The following is a 27,532-nucleotide window of genomic DNA, read 5'->3' as shown; positions in this document are numbered from 1 at the left end:
GAGGCGTGACTAATGGAGGAAGTCCCTCCCACTACACCTCCCTATAGAGGCGTGACTAATGGAGGAAGTCCCTCCCACTACACCTCCCTATTGAGGCGTGACTAATGGAGGAAGTCCCTCCCACTACACCTCCCTATTGAGGCGTGACTAATGGAGGAAGCCCCTCCCACTACACCTCCCTATAGAGGCTAATGGAGGAAGTCCCTCCCACTACACCTCCCTATAGAGGCGTGACTAATGGAGGAAGTCCCTCCCACTACACCTCCCTATTGAGGCGTGACTAATGGAGGAAGTCCCTCCCACTACACCTCCCTATTGAGGCTAATGGAGGAAGTCCCTCCCACTACACCTCCCTATTGAGGCTAATGGAGGAAGTCCCTCCCACTACACCTCCCTATTGAGGCTAATGGAGGAAGTCCCTCCCACTACACCTCCCTATTGAGGCGTGACTAATGGAGGAAGTCCCTCCCACTACACCTCCCTATTGAGGCTAATGGAGGAAGTCCCTCCCACTACACCTCCCTATAGAGGCGTGACTAATGGAGGAAGTCCCTCCCACTACACCTCCCTATTGAGGCGTGACTAATGGAGGAAGTCCCTCCCACTACACCTCCCTATAGAGGCATGACTAATGGAGGAAGTCCCTCCCACTACACCTCCCTATAGAGGCGTGACTAATGGAGGAAGTCCCTCCCACTACACCTCCCTATAGAGGCGTGACTAATGGAGGAAGTCCCTCCCACTACACCTCCCTATAGAGGCGTGACTAATGGAGGAAGTCCCTCCCACTACACCTCCCTATTGAGGCGTGACTAATGGAGGAAGCCCCTCCCACTACACCTCCCTATTGAGGCGTGACTAATGGAGGAAGTCCCTCCCACTACACCTCCCTATTGAGGCACTAATGGAGGAAGCCCCTCCCACTACACCTCCCTATAGAGGCAGGACTAATGGAGGAAGTCCCTCCCACTACACCTCCCTATTGAGGCGTGACTAATGGAGGAAGCCCCTCCCACTACACCTCCCTATAGAGGCGTGACTAATGGAGGAAGTCCCTCCCACTACACCTCCCTGTTGAGGCATGACTAATGGAGGAAGTCCCTCCCACTACACCTCCCTATAGAGGCGTGACTAATGGAGGAAGTCCCTCCCACTACACCTCCCTATAGAGGCGTGACTAATGGAGGAAGTCCCTCCCACTACACCTCCCTATAGAGGCGTGACTAATGGAGGAAGTCCCTCCCACTACACCTCCCTATAGAGGCAGGACTAATGGAGGAAGCCCCTCCCACTACACCTCCCTATAGAGGCGTGACTAATGGAGGAAGTCCCTCCCACTACACCTCCCTATTGAGGCGTGACTAATGGAGGAAGCCCCTCCCACTACACCTCCCTATTGAGGCGTGACTAATGGAGGAAGCCCCTCCCACTACACCTCCCTATAGAGGCGTGACTAATGGAGGAAGCCCCTCCCACTACACCTCCCTATTGAGGCGTGACTAATGGAGGAAGCCCCTCCCACTACACCTCCCTATTGAGGCGTGACTAATGGAGGAAGTCCCTCCCACTACACCTCCCTATAGAGGCATGACTAATGGAGGAAGTCCCTCCCACTACACCTCCCTATAGAGGCATGACTAATGGAGGAAGCCCCTCCCACTACACCTCCCTATAGAGGCATGACTAATGGAGGAAGCCCCTCCCACTACACCTCCCTATAGAGGCATGACTAATGGAGGAAGTCCCTCCCACTACACCTCCCTATAGAGGCGTGACTAATGGAGGAAGTCCCTCCCACTACACCTCCCTATTGAGGCGTGACTAATGGAGGAAGTCCCTCCCACTACACCTCCCTATTGAGGCGTGACTAATGGAGGAAGCCCCTCCCACTACACCTCCCTATTGAGGCGTGACTAATGGAGGAAGCCCCTCCCACTACACCTCCCTATTGAGGCGTGACTAATGGAGGAAGCCCCTCCCACTACACCTCCCTATTGAGGCATGACTAATGGAGGAAGTCCCTCCCACTACACCTCCCTATAGAGGCATGACTAATGGAGGAAGTCCCTCCCACTACACCTCCCTATAGAGGCGTGACTAATGGAGGAAGCCCCTCCCACTACACCTCCCTATTGAGGCGTGACTAATGGAGGAAGTCCCTCCCACTACACCTCCCTATTGAGGCGTGACTAATGGAGGAAGTCCCTCCCACTACACCTCCCTATTGAGGCGTGACTAATGGAGGAAGTCCCTCCCACTACACCTCCCTATTGAGGCGTGACTAATGGAGGAAGCCCCTCCCACTACACCTCCCTATTGAGGCGTGACTAATGGAGGAAGTCCCTCCCACTACACCTCCCTATTGAGGCGTGACTAATGGAGGAAGTCCCTCCCACTACACCTCCCTATTGAGGCGTGACTAATGGAGGAAGCCCCTCCCACTACACCTCCCTATAGAGGCATGACTAATGGAGGAAGCCCCTCCCACTACACCTCCCTATAGAGGCATGACTAATGGAGGAAGCCCCTCCCACTACACCTCCCTATAGAGGCGTGACTAATGGAGGAAGTCCCTCCCACTACACCTCCCTATTGAGGCGTGACTAATGGAGGAAGCCCCTCCCACTACACCTCCCTATTGAGGCGTGACTAATGGAGGAAGCCCCTCCCACTACACCTCCCTATAGAGGCGTGACTAATGGAGGAAGTCCCTCCCACTACACCTCCCTATTGAGGCGTGACTAATGGAGGAAGTCCCTCCCACTACACCTCCCTATAGAGGCGTGACTAATGGAGGAAGTCCCTCCCACTACACCTCCCTATTGAGGCGTGACTAATGGAGGAAGTCCCTCCCACTACACCTCCCTATTGAGGCGTGACTAATGGAGGAAGTCCCTCCCACTACACCTCCCTATTGAGGCGTGACTAATGGAGGAAGTCCCTCCCACTACACCTCCCTATAGAGGCGTGACTAATGGAGGAAGCCCCTCCCACTACACCTCCCTATTGAGGCGTGACTAATGGAGGAAGTCCCTCCCACTACACCTCCCTATTGAGGCGTGACTAATGGAGGAAGCCCCTCCCACTACACCTCCCTATAGAGGCGTGACTAATGGAGGAAGTCCCTCCCACTACACCTCCCTATTGAGGCACTAATGGAGGAAGTCCCTCCCACTACACCTCCCTATAGAGGCATGACTAATGGAGGAAGCCCCTCCCACTACACCTCCCTATTGAGGCGTGACTAATGGAGGAAGTCCCTCCCACTACACCTCCCTATAGAGGCGTGACTAATGGAGGAAGTCCCTCCCACTACACCTCCCTATAGAGGCGTGACTAATGGAGGAAGTCCCTCCCACTACACCTCCCTATTGAGGCGTGACTAATGGAGGAAGTCCCTCCCACTACACCTCCCTATTGAGGCTGACTAATGGAGGAAGTCCCTCCCACTACACCTCCCTATAGAGGCGTGACTAATGGAGGAAGTCCCTCCCACTACACCTCCCTATAGAGGCGTGACTAATGGAGGAAGTCCCTCCCACTACACCTCCCTATAGAGGCGTGACTAATGGAGGAAGCCCCTCCCACTACACCTCCCTATTGAGGCATGACTAATGGAGGAAGCCCCTCCCACTACACCTCCCTATAGAGGCGTGACTAATGGAGGAAGTCCCTCCCACTACACCTCCCTATAGAGGCGTGACTAATGGAGGAAGTCCCTCCCACTACACCTCCCTATAGAGGCGTGACTAATGGAGGAAGCCCCTCCCACTACACCTCCCTATTGAGGCATGACTAATGGAGGAAGTCCCTCCCACTACACCTCCCTATAGAGGCGTGACTAATGGAGGAAGTCCCTCCCACTACACCTCCCTATAGAGGCGTGACTAATGGAGGAAGTCCCTCCCACTACACCTCCCTATTGAGGCATGACTAATGGAGGAAGCCCCTCCCACTACACCTCCCTATAGAGGCATGACTAATGGAGGAAGTCCCTCCCACTACACCTCCCTATAGAGGCGTGACTAATGGAGGAAGTCCCTCCCACTACACCTCCCTATAGAGGCGTGACTAATGGAGGAAGTCCCTCCCACTACACCTCCCTATTGAGGCATGACTAATGGAGGAAGCCCCTCCCACTACACCTCCCTATAGAGGCATGACTAATGGAGGAAGTCCCTCCCACTACACCTCCCTATAGAGGCATGACTAATGGAGGAAGTCCCTCCCACTACACCTCCCTATAGAGGCATGACTAATGGAGGAAGTCCCTCCCACTACACCTCCCTATTGAGGCGTGACTAATGGAGGAAGTCCCTCCCACTACACCTCCCTATTGAGGCGTGACTAATGGAGGAAGCCCCTCCCACTACACCTCCCTATAGAGGCGTGACTAATGGAGGAAGTCCCTCCCACTACACCTCCCTATAGAGGCGTGACTAATGGAGGAAGTCCCTCCCACTACACCTCCCTATTGAGGCGTGACTAATGGAGGAAGTCCCTCCCACTACACCTCCCTATTGAGGCGTGACTAATGGAGGAAGTCCCTCCCACTACACCTCCCTATAGAGGCGTGACTAATGGAGGAAGTCCCTCCCACTAGACCTCCCTATTGAGGCGTGACTAATGGAGGAAGCCCCTCCCACTACACCTCCCTATTGAGGCTAATGGAGGAAGTCCCTCCCACTACACCTCCCTATTGAGGCGTGACTAATGGAGGAAGCCCCTCCCACTACACCTCCCTATTGAGGCTAATGGAGGAAGTCCCTCCCACTACACCTCCCTATTGAGGCGTGACTAATGGAGGAAGTCCCTCCCACTAGACCTCCCTATTGAGGCGTGACTAATGGAGGAAGTCCCTCCCACTACACCTCCCTATTGAGGCGTGACTAATGGAGGAAGTCCCTCCCACTACACCTCCCTATAGAGGCGTGACTAATGGAGGAAGTCCCTCCCACTAGACCTCCCTATTGAGGCAGGACTAATGGAGGAAGTCCCTCCCACTACACCTCCCTATAGAGGCGTGACTAATGGAGGAAGTCCCTCCCACTACACCTCCCTATTGAGGCGTGACTAATGGAGGAAGCCCCTCCCACTACACCTCCCTATTGAGGCTGACTAATGGAGGAAGTCCCTCCCACTACACCTCCCTATTGAGGCGTGACTAATGGAGGAAGCCCCTCCCACTACACCTCCCTATTGAGGCTGACTAATGGAGGAAGTCCCTCCCACTACACCTCCCTATTGAGGCGTGACTAATGGAGGAAGTCCCTCCCACTACACCTCCCTATAGAGGCTGACTAATGGAGGAAGTCCCTCCCACTACACCTCCCTATTGAGGCGTGACTAATGGAGGAAGTCCCTCCCACTACACCTCCCTGTTGAGGCGTGACTAATGGAGGAAGTCCCTCCCACTACACCTCCCTATAGAGATGTGACTAATGGAGGAAGTCCCTCCCACTACACCTCCCTATAGAGGCGTGACTAATGGAGGAGGTCCCTCCCACTACACCTCCCTATAGAGGCGTGACTAATGGAGGAAGTCCCTCCCACTACACCTCCCTATAGAGGCGTGACTAATGGAGGAAGTCCCTCCCACTACACCTCCCTATTGAGGCGTGACTAATGGAGGAAGTCCCTCCCACTACACCTCCCTATTGAGGCTGACTAATGGAGGAAGTCCCTCCCACTACACCTCCCTATAGAGGCAGGACTAATGGAGGAAGCCCCTCCCACTACACCTCCCTATAGAGGCGTGACTAATGGAGGAAGTCCCTCCCACTACACCTCCCTATAGAGGCGTGACTAATGGAGGAAGTCCCTCCCACTACACCTCCCTATAGAGGCGTGACTAATGGAGGAAGTCCCTCCCACTACACCTCCCTATAGAGGCGTGACTAATGGAGGAAGTCCCTCCCACTACACCTCCCTATTGAGGCGTGACTAATGGAGGAAGTCCCTCCCACTACACCTCCCTATAGAGGTGACTAATGGAGGAAGTCCCTCCCACTACACCTCCCTATAGAGGCACTAATGGAGGAAGTCCCTCCCACTACACCTCCCTATAGAGGCATGACTAATGGAGGAAGCCCCTCCCACTACACCTCCCTATTGAGGCTGACTAATGGAGGAAGTCCCTCCCACTACACCTCCCTATAGAGGCTGACTAATGGAGGAAGTCCCTCCCACTACACCTCCCTATAGAGGCGTGACTAATGGAGGAAGCCCCTCCCACTACACCTCCCTATTGAGGCGTGACTAATGGAGGAAGTCCCTCCCACTACACCTCCCTATAGAGGCGTGACTAATGGAGGAAGTCCCTCCCACTACACCTCCCTATAGAGGCGTGACTAATGGAGGAAGTCCCTCCCACTACACCTCCCTATAGAGGCGTGACTAATGGAGGAAGTCCCTCCCACTACACCTCCCTATAGAGGCGTGACTAATGGAGGAAGTCCCTCCCACTACACCTCCCTATTGAGGCTGACTAATGGAGGAAGTCCCTCCCACTACACCTCCCTATTGAGGCGTGACTAATGGAGGAAGCCCCTCCCACTACACCTCCCTATTGAGGCGTGACTAATGGAGGAAGTCCCTCCCACTACACCTCCCTATTGAGGCGTGACTAATGGAGGAAGTCCCTCCCACTACACCTCCCTATTGAGGCGTGACTAATGGAGGAAGTCCCTCCCACTACACCTCCCTATAGAGGCGTGACTAATGGAGGAAGTCCCTCCCACTACACCTCCCTATTGAGGCGTGACTAATGGAGGAAGCCCCTCCCACTACACCTCCCTATAGAGGCGTGACTAATGGAGGAAGTCCCTCCCACTACACCTCCCTATTGAGGCGTGACTAATGGAGGAAGCCCCTCCCACTACACCTCCCTATAGAGGCGTGACTAATGGAGGAAGTCCCTCCCACTACACCTCCCTATAGAGGCATGACTAATGGAGGAAGTCCCTCCCACTACACCTCCCTATTGAGGCGTGACTAATGGAGGAAGCCCCTCCCACTACACCTCCCTATAGAGGCGTGACTAATGGAGGAAGTCCCTCCCACTACACCTCCCTATAGAGGCGTGACTAATGGAGGAAGTCCCTCCCACTACACCTCCCTATTGAGGCGACTAATGGAGGAAGTCCCTCCCACTACACCTCCCTATAGAGGCGTGACTAATGGAGGAAGTCCCTCCCACTACACCTCCCTATAGAGGCGTGACTAATGGAGGAAGCCCCTCCCACTACACCTCCCTATTGAGGCGTGACTAATGGAGGAAGCCCCTCCCACTACACCTCCCTATAGAGGCGTGACTAATGGAGGAAGCCCCTCCCACTACACCTCCCTATTGAGGCATGACTAATGGAGGAAGCCCCTCCCACTACACCTCCCTATTGAGGCGTGACTAATGGAGGAAGTCCCTCCCACTACACCTCCCTATTGAGGCGTGACTAATGGAGGAAGTCCCTCCCACTACACCTCCCTATAGAGGCGTGACTAATGGAGGAAGTCCCTCCCACTACACCTCCCTATAGAGGCGTGACTAATGGAGGAAGCCCCTCCCACTACACCTCCCTATTGAGGCGTGACTAATGGAGGAAGTCCCTCCCACTACACCTCCCTATAGAGGCGTGACTAATGGAGGAAGCCCCTCCCACTACACCTCCCTATTGAGGCGTGACTAATGGAGGAAGTCCCTCCCACTACACCTCCCTATTGAGGCTAATGGAGGAAGTCCCTCCCACTACACCTCCCTATTGAGGCGTGACTAATGGAGGAAGTCCCTCCCACTACACCTCCCTATTGAGGCGTGACTAATGGAGGAAGTCCCTCCCACTACACCTCCCTATTGAGGCGTGACTAATGGAGGAAGTCCCTCCCACTACACCTCCCTATTGAGGCATGACTAATGGAGGAAGTCCCTCCCACTACACCTCCCTATAGAGGCGTGACTAATGGAGGAAGCCCCTCCCACTACACCTCCCTATTGAGGCATGACTAATGGAGGAAGTCCCTCCCACTACACCTCCCTATTGAGGCATGACTAATGGAGGAAGCCCCTCCCACTACACCTCCCTATTGAGGCGTGACTAATGGAGGAAGTCCCTCCCACTACACCTCCCTATTGAGGCGTGACTAATGGAGGAAGCCCCTCCCACTACACCTCCCTATAGAGGCATGACTAATGGAGGAAGCCCCTCCCACTACACCTCCCTATAGAGGCGTGACTAATGGAGGAAGTCCCTCCCACTACACCTCCCTGTTGAGGCGTGACTAATGGAGGAAGTCCCTCCCACTACACCTCCCTATAGAGGCGTGACTAATGGAGGAAGTCCCTCCCACTACACCTCCCTATAGAGGCGTGACTAATGGAGGAGGTCCCTCCCACTACACCTCCCTATTGAGGCGTGACTAATGGAGGAAGTCCCTCCCACTACACCTCCCTATTGAGGCGTGACTAATGGAGGAAGCCCCTCCCACTACACCTCCCTATAGAGGCGTGACTAATGGAGGAAGTCCCTCCCACTACACCTCCCTATTGAGGCGTGACTAATGGAGGAAGTCCCTCCCACTACACCTCCCTATAGAGGCGTGACTAATGGAGGAAGTCCCTCCCACTACACCTCCCTATAGAGGCGTGACTAATGGAGGAAGTCCCTCCCACTACACCTCCCTGTTGAGGCGTGACTAATGGAGGAAGTCCCTCCCACTACACCTCCCTATAGAGGCGTGACTAATGGAGGAAGTCCCTCCCACTACACCTCCCTATAGAGGCGTGACTAATGGAGGAAGTCCCTCCCACTACACCTCCCTATAGAGGCGTGACTAATGGAGGAAGTCCCTCCCACTACACCTCCCTATTGAGGCTAATGGAGGAAGCCCCTCCCACTACACCTCCCTATTGAGGCGTGACTAATGGAGGAAGTCCCTCCCACTACACCTCCCTATTGAGGCGTGACTAATGGAGGAAGTCCCTCCCACTACACCTCCCTATAGAGGCATGACTAATGGAGGAAGTCCCTCCCACTACACCTCCCTATTGAGGCATGGAGGAGGGACTAATGGAGGAAGCCCCTCCCACTACACCTCCCTATTGAGGCATGACTAATGGAGGAAGCCCCTCCCACACACCAATATCCACTCAGTGCCTTATTTACGCTCCCTATAGGTCAGTGGATGTGTCGCTCACACCTTTCACTTTAAAAAGCTGGGCCCGTGGTACCGAACCCTCCTAGTCATCTATGTAAGACCAAAGTCACCAGGCTGGGCACGAGAGTGTAACCAGGAGGCCGTTGGGAGGAGAGGGAATGGTGTCCCTGTTTAAACTTGAGATCAGATGGTACTGGCGAGGAGACACCTACACACGAGTCACACTACCCTTTCTTGATCAAATCATGGATGAAAACTTGCCACGTTACACATTCATCCAGAACATGGAAGCATCTAATACCTTGACTGAATGATTATATGAATGAATGTATCAAAATGGTTTCCATAAGTTAAAGGTTTTTACTGAATGTGATGTCAAGTAGTTGTCATGGCCCGACAAAATACCAAGGTGGTGGAGGTAACTCTACATGTCAGTCTGTCACTGAAGGACCCGTCCGAATGTGATGTTAAGTTGTTGTCATGGTGACTACATGTCAGCCTGACTGCTTCTCTCTCTCTCTCAACAAAGCTTTGACCTAAAGCTTTGCTTTTTCATCTGCAAAGACTTATTGTAGAATAACATTGAAATGTAAGTCAGCTATAGAACTCTGCTGCGCCCTGCTGGCTGTCTGCTGTAACTGCAGTCGCTCTGTAACTGCCTGTTCCAAACTAGGGAGAGACATAATACAGCTCTCTCACGCTGATCACACTGGTAGAACTGAATTATAAATCTGATCTTAGATCTATTTTTATGGGCCAACAATGATCACAAATTATATTGATTGGTTCGACTTGATAATGTTTTGATATTTCTGTTTCTCATAACCCAGTGAGTCCACATTGATTTGGTCAGAGTTACCATTTCTCGTCCCTGTTGGGGAGCAATATTGCTAACCTCCATTGTCTCATAGTTACATTAAAGGAACACGCCAACATTTTGGGAAATTAGGCCTAACAAAAATAATGGTTTGGTTCCGGTTGCCGACCGACCCTGCCAATTTAGGTGCGACCCAATTTATTTTATGAGTTCAAAAAAGAATATATGAAAAAAAAATCTTTTTTTTTTACAATAAAATTTCATACAAATCTTAGTCAAACCTTTAGTATTATGGATATTAAACATGCTGGCAGAGTACATGCATCCATGTTGTCGTGAACATTTTAATTAAATAAAGAAATTCCCTATCCATAGTCGCCGTGGGAAGAGATACAATAAAAAATAAAATAAATTCCCTACCTACTCATGGCCTTAACTGACAACCAACAGGAACCAAACAATATTTTTTTGTATGCCTTAGCTTATCGTCTGGAAGCGGACAGTGCCAGTTAGCCTTCGGGAGAGGTGTTAGTTGGACAATGCCTAGGCTAACCGGCGCTGTCCGCTTCCATTCATTGTGCTAAGCTAGGCTAACGTGCCTAAGCTAATTTCCCAAAATGTTGGTGTGTTCCTTTAATACCTTCATTGTCTCATAGTTATATTAATACCTTCATTGTCTCATAGTTATATTAATACCTTCATTGTCCCATGGCTCCGACTTGGCTTACTTACTTACTCTGCTCTACTGCCAGCTTAGCTTTCTAAAACCCCGCCCACTTCTCTCTCTCCTCCAATCAGAGCCAGCGCTACAACCTCATCTTTTGGCGCCTGAACTGCCACAGCTTCCTGTCCCCAACAGACCCAGAACTGACATCCTGGATGTTCCAGAGCCCTTTGACAAGACGTAAGAGCACAACATTTTTTTGTCATTGATTTCTTGAATTTTTTAATTTTTCAGGTTTTCTCTTACAAACATACAGTTTGACAATAAGAAAGACAATGGGTGCAAGGCGCTCGCCACTAACACAGGATATGCTGGTATCGAGCCCAGCTCTCGGCGTTGCTACCGGCTTGGTCGGCCGTCATACTAACACAATTGGCAGTGTTAGAGGGTGGGAAAGCCGGTGGGTGGGGATTGGACGTTGTGGACAGCGACTCCTACAGGTCGGTTGGGTGAAGCCGGTGCGACGGAAGCAACAGGGGCAGCGTGAGCCTCCCACGCGTTACTCGTCGCCACTGAGAGATCGAGCTGTCTGGTGAAAAGATGCGACAGGCTGCCTCCTCGTGTACCGGAGGGGACACGTGATGCAAGGCTTCTATCCTCACTACAACCGACCTGTGGGAGGCAACGTTCAAGACAGAGGAGGGAAGAATTGGATACACGGAATTGGGATGGGAGAAAAATAAGGAGAAAAAGTGAAAAAAAAAAAAAGACAATGGGTCTCATTCACCAACATTGTGACAACAATTTCTCTTACGACAACCACCTTGGAAGGTCATAAGAGAAAGTCGACTACAATTACACCCGGATTCACCAACGCGTGGAGAGGCTGTCTTAACTCGCCAAAATGATCACAGCTGCGATGCCCAGAATGAGATACGTCACTTATTGACAAACTTGAACGCGTGTTCCCGTTTACTTCATTTGCATACAGACACGCCTGTCCAGCTCATTATAATGCGAGGGCCGTGTGGAAATAAAGGTTCGTAATTGCCCCGTATCCAACAGGTAGCGGAAGCGCTTTGCGACGGATCAAAATTGTATTTGATTCAAATGTATTGTCATCACATAGCACACTATATACCTATAGTGGAATAGACTGTATTAATATTCCATATGTATACCATCTTCTTGCGCGCTCCTGCCTGGCCACCTGTTCAGCGCACACACACACACGCACGCACATACACATGTGTACTGTATAGTCTACATGCGTAATGAATGAACAGTAGGCTTATATTATTCTAATGACTTGTTTTATTAGGAGATCACAGATACTGCGCTGCCCTATAGTAGTACAGTACGTACAGTACACATCTTAGCGTGACATCTCCACAGAGTCGGTCGTGAGCGGACCACAGCGCACACCAGTCTGTCAATTTACGACTGCTATTCAGCGATCCTAAATCCTTAGTTAGGACCGAATCCAGGAGAATGGACCGTTCGTGAATCCCGAAATCGGCCCGAAAATTTCTTAAGACCAAAATTTGTCAGATATTTGGTGAATGTTAACCTTGTACCCCTCCTTCTTCCCACCCATCCCTTCTCTCACTCTCTTTTTCTTTCTCATGACTCCCTATCTCTCCCACTCTCTCTCTCCATCTATCCCCACCCTCTCTCCTCTTCTACCCTATCTCCATCTATCCCCACCCTCTCTCTCCTCTCCCACCCCCTCTCTCCTCATCCACCCTGTCTCTCCTCTCCCACCCACTCTCTCCATCTATCCCCACCCTCTCTCCTCTCCCACCCTCTCTCCATCTATCCCCACCCTCTCCTCTCCTACCCTACCCTCTCTCCATCTATCCCCACCCCCTCTCCTCTTCTACCCTCTCACTCCATCTCTTTTCGCAGTTTCGACAACACTCCTCCTCACAGTTTCGACAACACTGGCTTTGACAGGCCTTCAACCCACGGTTTTGATAGGCCTTCAACACATGGTATTGACAGGCCTTCAACACACGGTTTGGACAGGCCTTCAACACACGGTATTGACAGGCCTTCAACACACGGTTTGGACAGGCCTTCAACACACGGTTTGGACAGGCCTTCAACACACGGTATTGACAGGCCTTCAACACACGGTTTGGACAGGCCTTCAACACACAGTTTGGACAGGCCTTCAACACACGGTTTGGACAGGCCTTCAACACACGGTTTGGACAGGCCTTCCACACACGGTTTGGACAGGCCTTCAACACACGGTATTGACAGGCCTTCAACCCATGGTTTCGACAGGCCTTCAACCCACGGTTTCGACAACACTCCTCCCCAAAGTTTCGACATCACTCCTCCCCAGACTTACGACAACACTCCTCCCCAGACTTACGACAACACTCCTCCCCAGACTTACGATAACACTCCTCCCCAGACTTTCGGCAACACTCGTCCCCAGACTTTCGACATCACTCGTCCCCAAAGTTTTGACAACACTCCTCCCCAGACTTACGACAACACTCCTCCCCAGACTTTCGGCAACACTCGTCCCCAGACTTTCGACATCACTCGTCCCCAAAGTTTTGACAACACTCCTCCCCAGACTTACGACAACACTCCTCCCCAGACTTTCGGCAACACTCCTCCCCAGACTTTCGACATCACTCGTCCCCAAAGTTTCGACAACACTCCTCCCCAGACTTACGACAACACTCCTCCCCAGACTTTCGACATCACTCGTCCCCAAAGTTTCGACAACACTCCTCCCCAGACTTTCGACAACACTCCTCCCCAGAGTTTCGACAACAACCACGTCCAGTTGTCCAGCGGTCAGAGCCGACCAGGCCAGCAGGGTCAACACATCTACACAGAGTACCAGAGCCTGGGGCCCAATAACGGCTTCAACGGACCTCACACCGGGCCCAGAGAGGGCCAGAGGCCCACGGTCAGAGAACCTCTGGTCTACATCCCAGTGGCAGGCCCGGATGGAAACAGAGTCCCACTGGTCCGGGTGAGTCAGGCCTGGGAGCCACATGGTGTTAAAGAGTAACTAAAACATGTGGTCGTTTTGCTGTCCAAGTGGTTGATGTCTTCGCCCTGCTGCACACTCTGCCTTACCCCAATCGGTTTTGATTGATTGATTGAAAACTTTATTAACAGATTGCAGAATGGGTACAATACAGTACAGCTCAATACACACAATTGTTAAGGGGATGCAGACCAGAGAAAGACTTTCGTCTTGTTTACATCAGGGTCCCCCATTTTCAATTCATCAGGACATATATGACATACTAGCCCTTTTCGTGACTGCGGTGCTGGGCTCTACCGCAGTCACTCAGGTAGACCGCAACCACTTTCAAAATAAGGTACCAAGCGTGATCGCGGGGCTCGGGCTGGGTCAAAAATATATCATATATGAATTTCAAAGATACCCAGCGTACAATATGGGTTTAACACAGCTTTACAGTGGGGTCTGGAAGCTCGGAGTTGCTAATAAACAGTTTAAATCATTGTTACTCCACGAGTGGTACTCACAGAGCGAGCCGTGTATTTCCGCCATTGGTGTCACCGCGCATGCGCACCAGGCATTTGGCTGCCTGGTCCAGGCATTACAGGCGGAAATACACGGCTCGCTCTGTGAGTACCACTCGTGGAGTAACAATGATTTAAACTGTTTTAACTGATTTAAACAGGGCGGTAGTTGCCTGGGTCTAATTTGCTGCCCTTTTTGTGCAGAGGGGTCACCCTCGCTATTTTGAAGTCCTTGGGGACGTATCCCTGTTTTATGGAGAGGTTTATTATGTGTGTGATGACTGGGGTGATGGCGGCTGCTGAGTCTCTGAGGAATTTGGAGGGGGATGTTGTCATGGCCAGTGGCCTTGTTAGGTTGGAGGGCGCTCAGTTTTTTGAGTACCTCATCTGTTGTTACCATTTCCAGCTTGAAGTCGTCCTTGCGGACCCCTAGGTTTTTGTAGTAAGCTACTATGTGTTGTACCCCATAAATGATGTCCGGGTACCTCTTTGGAGGTACTATCAGAGTCTGTCTAGTAAAAAAAAAAAAAGGAGGTACTCTGACATCACACAGTGGGCGCTTTCACACCGGCAGGGCTCCGGTTCAAGCTCCGGCTCCGTTCTGGAGCCTCTGAACCGTGGTGCTTTCTGGCGAACCAGCCCGCGTTTACACCTATTTAAGCAGAACCGACGTTCCACCATCCTCCCTCATCAACGGGGGGGTGTTGCTCAGGCGGAAGTAAACACAACACAACCATATGAACACAACAGTGGCAAAATGTGCCGTGTGCAAAACAGCTTCAACAGGTAGCGAAAAAACAAGATTTGGTCTTCAAAAAAGTATTTTTCTAAATATTAAAAACAGTGGTCATCTTATAATCAGGGTCGTCTTATAATCGGACCAATACAGTACAAATCAGTCAATTCCATTAATAGAATTAATAGAAGTAGTTAATCAAATAATGCTGTGATGAGCTTCGATACCGATCTTTCAGATTGGATTAGAACATACCTACTTCTAATCATTGACTATGATCGACGCCATTTTGTCAACATAAGGTTTCAGCTGACGTTGTCCAGTCCTTGTATGTTTGCTCCTATCCTCACTTGTCCTGTCCTTGTATGTTTTCTCCTATCCTCACTTGTCCTGTCCTTGTATGTTTTCTCCTATCCTCACTTGTCATGTCCTTGTATGTTTTCTCCTATCCTCACTTGTCATGTCCTTGTATGTTTTCTCCTATCCTCACTTGTCCTGTCCTTGTATGTTTTCTCCTATCCTCACTTGTCCTGTCCTTGTATGTTTGCTCCTATCCTCACTTGTCCTGTCCTTGTATGTTTTCTCCTATCCTCACTTGTCCTGTCCTTGTATGTTTTCTCCTATCCTCACTTGTCATGTCCTTGTATGTTTTCTCCTATCCTCACTTGTCCTGTCCTTGTATGTTTTCTCCTATCCTCACTTGTCATGTCCTTGTATGTTTTCTCCTATCCTCACTTGTCCTGTCCTTGTATGTTTTCTCCTATCCTCACTTGTCATGTCCTTGTATGTTTTCTCCTATCCTCACTTGTCCTGTCCTTGTATGTTTTCTCCTATCCTCACTTGTCCTGTCCTTGTATGTTTTCTCCTATCCTCACTTGTCCTGTCCTTGTATGTTTTCTCCTATCCTCACTTGTCCTGTCCTTGTATGTTTGCTCCTACAGGTGAGTGACGGTCCTCTGCCAGGCCTGGCATTTGGTTTCCCTGACAACGACACAACGTTTGCTCAGGAGGCACAGACCATAACGACCATCTCCTGGCAACCAATCCCACACAGCTCTGAATACGTAGTGACCTGTAACCCTGTCACACATCTGGAGGAGAAGGACTTCCAGGTACACACACACACACACACACACACACACACACACACACACACACACACACACACACACACACACACACACACACACACAGTGATGCATGAATATTGAATATACACAAACACGAGGACACACTTCCTTACACACAACCAGGGATTGTTGTATAGATGCATGCTTGTATACACATACATTCATTCATTAATGAATCATTTTCTAGTATTAGGACACAATGCACTTTACAATGACTGTATTTATGGGAATAAAACCCCTCACCTCTTAATGCCTTGCTCGCAGTGCCTAGCACTCTACCCATTGAGCTACACAGGACACACACACACACAGGCACACACACATACACACACACGACTGTACACACATATTGTAAACCAAACGTGCACGTAAAAACTAGTGTTGTGCAAATACATACATATACTTACATGCATGGAGACATCACAGAGACAATCACGCACACAAACACACACACAAAGGCACACACACACATGCACACACACACAGTTCTAATGTCTCTTGTCTCCGCCGGTAGATGCGTCTCCCTGGCACGTCCACCAGTGCCACTCTGATAGGCCTGACGTCCGGAGCGTCCTACAACGTCTTAGTGGAGGCCATGCGGGGCGACGCCAGGGAGAAGGTTCTGGAAGAGCTGGTTACCGTGGGCAACGCAGGTACACTACTTAAAACATTACTGATGCAACCTTATGTAAAGACATTGGACTCGTCTTTAGGTAAACAAAGTGGCCTAACAGAACGTTGTGTTGTTGACAGTGTCTGTAGGTTCCTCCCGTTACAGACCTTCAGATAAGCATTCTATTTTGGCCCCAGTGTATTTCCTGTTGTAGTGTTTAATACCAGAAGCTGACAGGAAGTGGAATTTCTTAGGAAACAACACATTCATCTTCTGTAATATTGTGGAAGCAAGCTGTTTTAATACTATTACTAATACATCAAATAACAAATGATACAGATGTCAGGCCGCCCCTCATAGTCAATTAGGGTTAGGTTTTGGTTGACCAGTAATGAGTTGAATTCAATTCACTTGAGTTAATAGTAGTATAGACATATTAGCATAGTAGATAGTAGATATTAGACAGTAGTATAGACATATTAGCATGCCATAGTAGATAGTAGATATTAGACAGTAGTATAGACATATTAGCATAGTAGATAGTAGATATTAGACAGTAGTATAGACATATTAGCATGCCATAGTAGATAGTAGATATTAGACAGTAGTATAGACATATTAGCATAGTAGATAGTAGATGGTTGTTTCGACAAATTAGCATAGTAGTATAGACATATTAGCATAGTAGACAGTAGTATAGACATATTAGCACAGTAGACAGTAGTATAGTCATATTACATTTGCATTTACATTTAGTCATTTAGCTGACGCTTTTATCCAAAGCAACTTACAAGTTCTGTACGACAAGTCATCAGGAAGGGCACAACTCTATCAGCTGAGTAACAATGTTCATCAAAGTGTTGAGTGCTACAGTGTAGGTTAGTATATTAGGACAAGTGCATGACAGTAAGGTTAGTTAGATATATATATATATATTCTTTTTTTTAAGATAATGGTTGAAGAAGTGCATCTTTAGTCAACGGCGAAAGATTGGGTGGGTTTGGGCTGTCAGCACAGTCGACAGTAGTATAGTCATATTAGCATAGTAGATTATTCATGTAGAGTATTCTACATGTTCAAATGACTGGTTGGTTCTTAGGGTTCCTCCAGTTTGCTCTGAACTAGGAAAAACTGCTTCCAACACCTGGAATGCCCTCCGACTGACTCTGAAGCTGAAGGTTCTTCCTTTTGCTGCATTTAAAAGTATGATCTATGTAACCGTCTTAGCTGATTTTTTTTTTATTTTTAATTTTATTTATTGTGCCTATATGTATGAATCTGCTTTCTTTGTAAGCTCGTCATCGCTGTAAATGATGGTAAACCCCAGTGTCTCACGTGGTTGAAATAAAAGTTTGAAATGAAAGGAATTAACCTGTGTGTTGTCTTCTCCCCTCCCCTCAGTACCAGGTGACATCCCCATCACCACCAACCGGGACGTGTGTTACGACACCTTCACCCAGACCCACCACGAGGTGGGCGCAGAGTGGGAGCGCATGTCAGAGACGGGCTTCAAACTGTGGTGCCGCTGCCTCGGGCTGGGCAGCGGCCATTTTAGGTGTGATTCATCCAGTGAGTGGCTTATTAACCCCATCCCAGCATGCTTTGCGCCCCCCCCCTCCCCAAAACCAAATCCTGCCATAGAATTGGAACTCTTGATAATTCTATGTGATTTACTTCTGTAAAGGTGTATAGATTCCTTGGCCTCATCGCAACACCATAGAATACTTGACTGATTCTATGTGTTTCAACCTGTAGCAGTTTGAACTAGCATGGACAACACAGCCGATGAAACGGATGCCTAGTTTCAGTAAATTACATAATATGGACCAATAAATAAAGAGAGAACGGTATCATGAATTGTGCACTTCTGCGCTTTTCCAAATTCCATAATATTATTAAATTCAAGCCTGAGCTGAATCGTATCATTGTTACCGGTATTTTGAAGGAAGTGATTCAGGTTGTAGTAGTGTTATTATTTATGTTATGTTATTATTGAATTTGAATGAAATTTCTATTTCAAACATGTGAAAAATTTAAATACATAAACAATTAAAAAAAGTTGTAATAAAAAGCAACAACAAACCAAAATAGTTCAAACAAATAAACAATATTAACTCAACATGGCCGAAAAGGAGTAGGATCCTACCCCCCTACTACTCGGTGATTGTGAATATAGATCTTTGTAAGTCACAATACATATATACATACATACACATACACATATCTACACTTAAATGCACTATTCTTTATGCATTTAAATATATGTACCCACAATAATAAAGTAAATAAATAAATAATAATCCATGTATAATCAATTTAACTAATAATAAAAGATTTACACTTTTATTATATAATTATATTGTTAGTTGTTTTAAGTATATAAAAAAAGTACAATATAATAATAGAAAAAGAAAGATCTAAGGCACTCTTATTGAAATTAAAAAGTTAAATTAAATTGTTCATGAGAAACACCATCATACAAAAAAAATTAAATGACATATTGTACAGTCTCATGATGGTAAAGTCTATATAACCTTTTAGCATATTCTTAGAACTAAATAGCATTGTTCTGTGCTCTGCCCATGCTAGCCCCTAAGTATGTTTGTGAAACCAAACATACCAGGAACAGGGGGCATCAGCTAGCTAAGCTAAGCTAGGCTATGCTAACTCGCGTGCTTGAGTCTTGGGTATTTGTATTGTCCCATTGGTTAACACGACGATACCAATAACTCAGACCACCAAGCACATGTTAGTGCAGAGGTCATGGGTCAATATGATATGATCACATGACCTCTGTGTGTGTGTGTGCGTGTGTGTGTGTCCGCGCACACCTGTGAGATGAATCTGATCCACTCTTGAGCCGACAGAACGTTTTCTCTTCACAGCAGGAGAGGTCCTGGGAACTTGGGTCCGTTTCCAAGACGACGTGACATTACAAAACATTCAGAATCACTGTGTTGTTCAGGATAGGAATGAATGTCTCTGGACACATGCCAGATGTGACAGCCTGTATTTTGTTGTCCTGTAAAGCTTTACTTAAACTGAAAATTGGTATTCATGTAGTAACGTGTATTTATATATATATATGTAGTATATTTGGAAGATTTTATCGTTATTTCAACACCTCTCCTCCTCCCAACCACCTTTCTCATTCCATCCCTCCCTGGCTCTTCTCTCCCTCCCTCTGTCCTTCTCTCCTCCCTCGTTCAGAGTGGTGTCACGACAGCGGTAACAACTACCGTATCGGTGAGAAGTGGGACCGCCGGGCGGAGAACGGCCACATGCTGAGCTGCACCTGCCTGGGCAACGGCAAGGGAGAGTTCAAATGTGAACCACGTGAGTAGAGACAACATCCTGCCTCTCATCAGTTCTTTATATAGACCACACCCTGCCTCTCATCAGTTATTTATATAGACCACACCCTGCCTCTCATCAGTTCTTTATATAGACCACACCCTGCCTCTCATCAGTTCTTTATATAGACCACACCCTGCCTCTCTCCTGCATCAGTTCTTTATATAGACCACACCCTGCCTCTCATCAGTTCTTTATATAGACCACACCCTGCCTCTCTCCTGCATCAGTTCTTTATATAGACCACACCCTGCCTCTCATCAGTTCTTTATATAGACCACACCCTGCCTCTCATCAGTTCTTTATATAGACCACACCCTGCCTCTCATCAGTTCTTTATATAGACCACACCCTGCCTCTCATCAGTTCTTTATATAGACCACACCCTGCCTCTCTCCTGCATCAGTTCTTTATATAGACCACACCCTGCCTCTCTCCTGCATCAGTTCTTTATATAGACCACACCCTGCCTCTCATCAGTTCTTTATATAGACCACACCCTGCCTCTCTCCTGCATCAGTTCTTTATATAGACCACACCCTGCCTCTCTCCTGCATCAGTTCTTTATATAGACCACACCCTGCCTCTCATCAGTTCTTTATATAGACCACACCCTGCCTCTCTCCTGCATCAGTTCTTTATATAGACCACACCCTGCCTCTCATCAGTTCTTTATATAGACCACACCCTGCCTCTCATCAGTTCTTTATATAGACCACACCCTGCCTCTCATCAGTTCTTTATATAGACCACACCCTGCCTCTCATCAGTTCTTTATATAGACCACACCCTGCCTCTCATCAGTTCTTTATATAGACCACACCCTGCCTCTCATCAGTTCTTTATATAGACCACACCCTGCCTCTCATCAGTTCTTTATATAGACCACACCCTGCCTCTCTCCTGCATCAGTTCTTTATATAGACCACACCCTGCCTCTCATCAGTTCTTTATATAGACCACACCCTGCCTCTCTCCTGCATCAGTTCTTTATATAGACCACACCCTGCCTCTCATCAGTTCTTTATATAGACCACACCCTGCCTCTCATCAGTTCTTTATATAGACCACACCCTGCCTCTCATCAGTTCTTTATATAGACCACACCCTGCCTCTCATCAGTTCTTTATATAGACCACACCCTGCCTCTCATCAGTTCTTTATATAGACCACACCCTGCCTCTCTCCTGCATCAGTTCTTTATATAGACCACACCCTGCCTCTCTCCTGCATCAGTTCTTTATATAGACCACACCCTGCCTCTCATCAGTTCTTTATATAGACCACACCCTGCCTCTCTCCTGCATCAGTTCTTTATATAGACCACACCCTGCCTCTCTCCTGCATCAGTTCTTTATATAGACCACACCCTGCCTCTCATCAGTTCTTTATATAGACCACACCCTGCCTCTCTCCTGCATCAGTTCTTTATATAGACCACACCCTGCCTCTCATCAGTTCTTTATATAGACCACACCCTGCCTCTCTCCTGCATCAGTTCTTTATATAGACCACACCCTGCCTCTCATCAGTTCTTTATATAGACCACACCCTGCCTCTCATCAGTTCTTTATATAGACCACACCCTGCCTCTCATCAGTTCTTTATATAGACCACACCCTGCCTCTCATCAGTTCTTTATATAGACCACACCCTGCCTCTCATCAGTTCTTTATATAGACCACACCCTGCCTCTCATCAGTTCTTTATATAGACCACACCCTGCCTCTCATCAGTTCTTTATATAGACCACACCCTGCCTCTCATCAGTTCTTTATATAGACCACACCCTGCCTCTCATCAGTTCTTTATATAGACCACACCCTGCCTCTCATCAGTTCTTTATATAGACCACACCCTGCCTCTCTCCTGCATCAGTTCTTTATATAGACCACACCCTGCCTCTCATCAGTTCTTTATATAGACCACACCCTGCCTCTCATCAGTTCTTTATATAGACCACACCCTGCCTCTCATCAGTTCTTTATATAGACCACACCCTGCCTCTCATCAGTTCTTTATATAGACCACACCCTGCCTCTCATCAGTTCTTTATATAGACCACACCCTGCCTCTCATCAGTTATTTATATAGACCACACCCTGCCTCTCATCAGTTATTTATATAGACCACACCCTGCCTCTCATCAGTTCTTTATATAGACCACACCCTGCCTCTCATCAGTTCTTTATATAGACCACACCCTGCCTCGCATCAGTTCTTTATATAGACCACACCCTGCCTCTCATCAGTTCTTTATATAGACCACACCCTGCCTCTCTCCTGCATCAGTTCTTTATATAGACCACACCCTGCCTCTCATCAGTTCTTTATATAGACCACACCCTGCCTCTCATCAGTTCTTTATATAGACCACACCCTGCCTCTCATCAGTTATTTATATAGACCACACCCTGCCTCTCATCAGTTCTTTATATAGACCACACCCTGCCTCTCATCAGTTCTTTATATAGACCACACCCTGCCTCTCTCCTGCATCAGTTCTTTATATAGACCACACCCTGCCTCTCATCAGTTCTTTATATAGACCACACCCTGCCTCTCATCAGTTCTTTATATAGACCACACCCTGCCTCTCATCAGTTCTTTATATAGACCACACCCTGCCTCTCTCCTGCATCAGTTCTTTATATAGACCACACCCTGCCTCTCATCAGTTCTTTATATAGACCACACCCTGCCTCTCATCAGTTCTTTATATAGACCACACCCTGCCTCTCATCAGTTCTTTATATAGACCACACCCTGCCTCTCTCCTGCATCAGTTCTTTATATAGACCACACCCTGCCTCTCTCCTGCATCAGTTCTTTATATAGACCACACCATGCCTCTCTCCTGCATCAGTTCTTTATATAGACCACACCCTGCCTCTCATCAGTTCTTTATATAGACCACACCCTGCCTCTCATCAGTTCTTTATATAGACCACACCCTGCCTCTCTCCTGCATCAGTTCTTTATATAGACCACACCCTGCCTCTCATCAGTTCTTTATATAGACCACACCCTGCCTCGCATCAGTTCTTTATATAGACCACACCCTGCCTCTCATCAGTTCTTTATATAGACCACACCCTGCCTCTCTCCTGCATCAGTTCTTTATATAGACCACACCCTGCCTCTCATCAGTTCTTTATATAGACCACACCCTGCCTCTCATCAGTTCTTTATATAGACCACACCCTGCCTCTCATCAGTTATTTATATAGACCACACCCTGCCTCTCATCAGTTCTTTATATAGACCACACCCTGCCTCTCATCAGTTCTTTATATAGACCACACCCTGCCTCTCTCCTGCATCAGTTCTTTATATAGACCACACCCTGCCTCTCATCAGTTCTTTATATAGACCACACCCTGCCTCTCATCAGTTCTTTATATAGACCACACCCTGCCTCTCATCAGTTCTTTATATAGACCACACCCTGCCTCTCTCCTGCATCAGTTCTTTATATAGACCACACCCTGCCTCTCATCAGTTCTTTATATAGACCACACCCTGCCTCTCATCAGTTCTTTATATAGACCACACCCTGCCTCTCATCAGTTCTTTATATAGACCACACCCTGCCTCTCTCCTGCATCAGTTCTTTATATAGACCACACCCTGCCTCTCTCCTGCATCAGTTCTTTATATAGACCACACCATGCCTCTCTCCTGCATCAGTTCTTTATATAGACCACACCCTGCCTCTCATCAGTTCTTTATATAGACCACACCCTGCCTCTCATCAGTTCTTTATATAGACCACACCCTGCCTCTCATCAGTTCTTTATATAGACCACACCCTGCCTCTCTCCTGCATCAGTTCTTTATATAGACCACACCCTGCCTCTCATCAGTTCTTTATATAGACCACACCCTGCCTCTCTCCTGCATCAGTTCTTTATATAGACCACACCCTGCCTCTCTCCTGCATCAGTTCTTTATATAGACCACACCCTGCCTCTCTCCTGCATCAGTTCTTTATATAGACCACACCCTGCCTCTCATCAGTTCTTTATATAGACCACACCCTGCCTCTCATCAGTTCTTTATATAGACCACACCCTGCCTCTCATCAGTTCTTTATATAGACCACACCCTGCCTCTCATCAGTTCTTTATATAGACCACACCCTGCCTCTCATCAGTTATTTATATAGACCACACCCTGCCTCTCTCCTGCATCAGTTCTTTATATAGACCACACCCTGCCTCTCATCAGTTCTTTATATAGACCACACCCTGCCTCTCATCAGTTCTTTATATAGACCACACCCTGCCTCTCATCAGTTCTTTATATCGACCACACCCTGCCTCTCATCAGTTCTTTATATAGACCACACCCTGCCTCTCATCAGTTCTTTATATAGACCACACCCTGCCTCTCATCAGTTCTTTATATAGACCACACCCTGCCTCTCATCAGTTCTTTATATAGACCACACACTGCCTCTCATCAGTTCTTTATATAGACCACACCCTGCCTCTCATCAGTTCTTTATATAGACCACACCCTGCCTCTCATCAGTTCTTTATATAGACCACACCCTGCATCTCTCCTGCATCAGTTCTTTATATAGACCACACCCTGCATCTCTCCTGCATCAGTTCTTTATATAGACCACACCCTGCATCTCTCCTGCATCAGTTCTTTATATAGACCACACCCTGCCTCTCTCCTGCATCAGTTCTTTATATAGACCACACCCTGCATCTCTCCTGCATCAGTTATTTATATAGACCACACCCTGCCTCTCTCCTGCATCAGTTCTTTATATAGACCACACCCTGCCTCTCATCAGTTCTTTATATAGACCACACCCTGCCTCTCATCAGTTCTTTATATAGACCACACCCTGCCTCTCATCAGTTCTTTATATAGACCACACCCTGCCTCTCATCAGTTCTTTATATAGACCACACCCTGCCTCTCTCCTGCATCAGTTCTTTATATAGACCACACCCTGCCTCTCTCCTGCATCAGTTCTTTATATAGACCACACCCTGCCTCTCTCCTGCATCAGTTCTTTATATAGACCACACCCTGCCTCTCATCAGTTCTTTATATAGACCACACCCTGCCTCTCTCCTGCATCAGTTCTTTATATAGACCACACCCTGCCTCTCTCCTGCATCAGTTCTTTATATAGACCACACCCTGCCTCTCATCAGTTATTTATATAGACCACACCCTGCCTCTCTCCTGCATCAGTTCTTTATATAGACCACACCCTGCCTCTCATCAGTTCTTTATATAGACCACACCCTGCCTCTCATCAGTTCTTTATATAGACCACACCCTGCCTCTCATCAGTTCTTTATATAGACCACACCCTGCCTCTCATCAGTTCTTTATATAGACCACACCCTGCCTCTCATCAGTTCTTTATATAGACCACACCCTGCCTCTCATCAGTTCTTTATATAGACCACACCCTGCCTCTCATCAGTTCTTTATATAGACCACACCCTGCCTCTCATCAGTTCTTTATATAGACCACACCCTGCCTCTCATCAGTTCTTTATATAGACCACACCCTGCCTCTCATCAGTTCTTTATATAGACCACACCCTGCCTCTCTCCTGCATCAGTTCTTTATATAGACCACACCCTGCATCTCTCCTGCATCAGTTCTTTATATAGACCACACCCTGCATCTCTCCTGCATCAGTTCTTTATATAGACCACACCCTGCATCTCTCCTGCATCAGTTCTTTATATAGACCACACCCTGCCTCTCTCCTGCATCAGTTCTTTATATAGACCACACCCTGCCTCTCATCAGTTCTTTATATAGACCACACCCTGCCTCTCATCAGTTCTTTATATAGACCACACCCTGCCTCTCATCAGTTCTTTATATAGACCACACCCTGCCTCTCTCCTGCATCAGTTCTTTATATAGACCACACCCTGCATCTCTCCTGCATCAGTTCTTTATATAGACCACACCCTGCATCTCTCCTGCATCAGTTCTTTATATAGACCACACCCTGCCTATCTCCTGCATCAGTTCTTTATATAGACCACACCCTGCATCTCTCCTGCATCAGTTCTTTATATAGACCACACCCTGCCTCTCTCCTGCATCAGTTCTTTATATAGACCACACCCTGCCTCTCTCCTGCATCAGTTCTTTATATAGACCACACCCTGCCTCTCTCCTGCATCAGTTCTTTATATAGACCACACCCTGCCTCTCATCAGTTATTTATATAGACCACACCCTGCCTCTCATCAGTTCTTTATATAGACCACACCCTGCCTCTCATCAGTTCTTTATATAGACCACACCCTGCCTCTCATCAGTTCTTTATATAGACCACACCCTGCCTCTCATCAGTTCTTTATATAGACCACACCCTGCCTCTCTCCTGCATCAGTTATTTATATAGACCACACCCTGCCTCTCATCAGTTCTTTATATAGACCACACCCTGCCTCGCATCAGTTCTTTATATAGACCACACCCTGCCTCTCATCAGTTATTTATATAGACCACACCCTGCCTCTCATCAGTTCTTTATATAGACCACACCCTGCCTCTCATCAGTTCTTTATATAGACCACACCCTGCCTCTCATCAGTTCTTTATATAGACCACACCCTGCCTCTCATCAGTTCTTTATATAGACCACACCCTGCCTCTCATCAGTTCTTTATATAGACCACACCCTGCCTCTCTCCTGCATCAGTTCTTTATATAGACCACACCCTGCCTCTCTCCTGCATCAGTTCTTTATATAGACCACACCCTGCCTCTCTCCTGCATCAGTTCTTTATATAGACCACACCCTGCCTCTCATCAGTTCTTTATATAGACCACACCCTGCCTCTCATCAGTTCTTTATATAGACCACACCCTGCCTCTCTCCTGCATCAGTTCTTTATATAGACCACACCCTGCATCTCTCCTGCATCAGTTCTTTATATAGACCACACCCTGCCTCTCTCCTGCATCAGTTCTTTATATAGACCACACCCTGCCTCTCCTGCATTCGCTCTTTATATAGACCACACCCTGCCTCTCATCAGTTCTTTATATAGACCACACCCTGCCTCTCTCCTGCATCAGTTCTTTATATAGACCACACCCTGCCTCTCATCAGTTATTTATATAGACCACACCCTGCCTCTCATCAGTTCTTTATATAGACCACACCCTGCCTCTCATCAGTTCTTTATATAGACCACACCCTGCCTCTCATCAGTTCTTTATATAGACCACACCCTGCCTCTCATCAGTTCTTTATATAGACCACACCCTGCCTCTCTCCTGCATCAGTTCTTTATATAGACCACACCCTGCCTCTCATCAGTTCTTTATATAGACCACACCCTGCCTCTCTCCTGCATCAGTTCTTTATATAGACCACACCCTGCCTCTCTCCTGCATCAGTTCTTTATATAGACCACACCCTGCATCTCTCCTGCATCAGTTCTTTATATAGACCACACCCTGCCTCTCTCCTGCATCAGTTCTTTATATAGACCACACCCTGCCTCTCTCCTGCATCAGTTCTTTATATAGACCACA

At 47.8% G+C, this 27,532-nt stretch overlaps 1 protein-coding gene across 1 annotated transcript in view; it reads left to right on the top strand.

The window, feature by feature from the left end:
• Positions 1-27,532, top strand: part of LOC311228525 (fibronectin-like) — a 156,804-nt gene that overhangs the window by 121,772 nt on the left and 7,500 nt on the right. The window contains 6 exon segments of the mRNA XM_084314427.1: positions 10,766-10,871; positions 12,540-13,632; positions 15,831-16,001; positions 16,534-16,672; positions 18,034-18,201; positions 19,843-19,968. Of these exon segments, the coding sequence (XP_084170553.1) occupies positions 10,766-10,871; positions 12,540-13,632; positions 15,831-16,001; positions 16,534-16,672; positions 18,034-18,201; positions 19,843-19,968 (1,803 nt within the window).

Source organism: Notolepis coatsorum, assembly GCF_963971535.1.
Source record: "Notolepis coatsorum genome assembly, chromosome: 5".
Classification (NCBI taxonomy): Eukaryota; Metazoa; Chordata; class Actinopteri; order Aulopiformes; family Paralepididae; genus Notolepis; species Notolepis coatsorum.
Note: the sequence above shows the minus strand (reverse complement) of the source record. Positions and strands in the feature narration are given on the sequence as shown.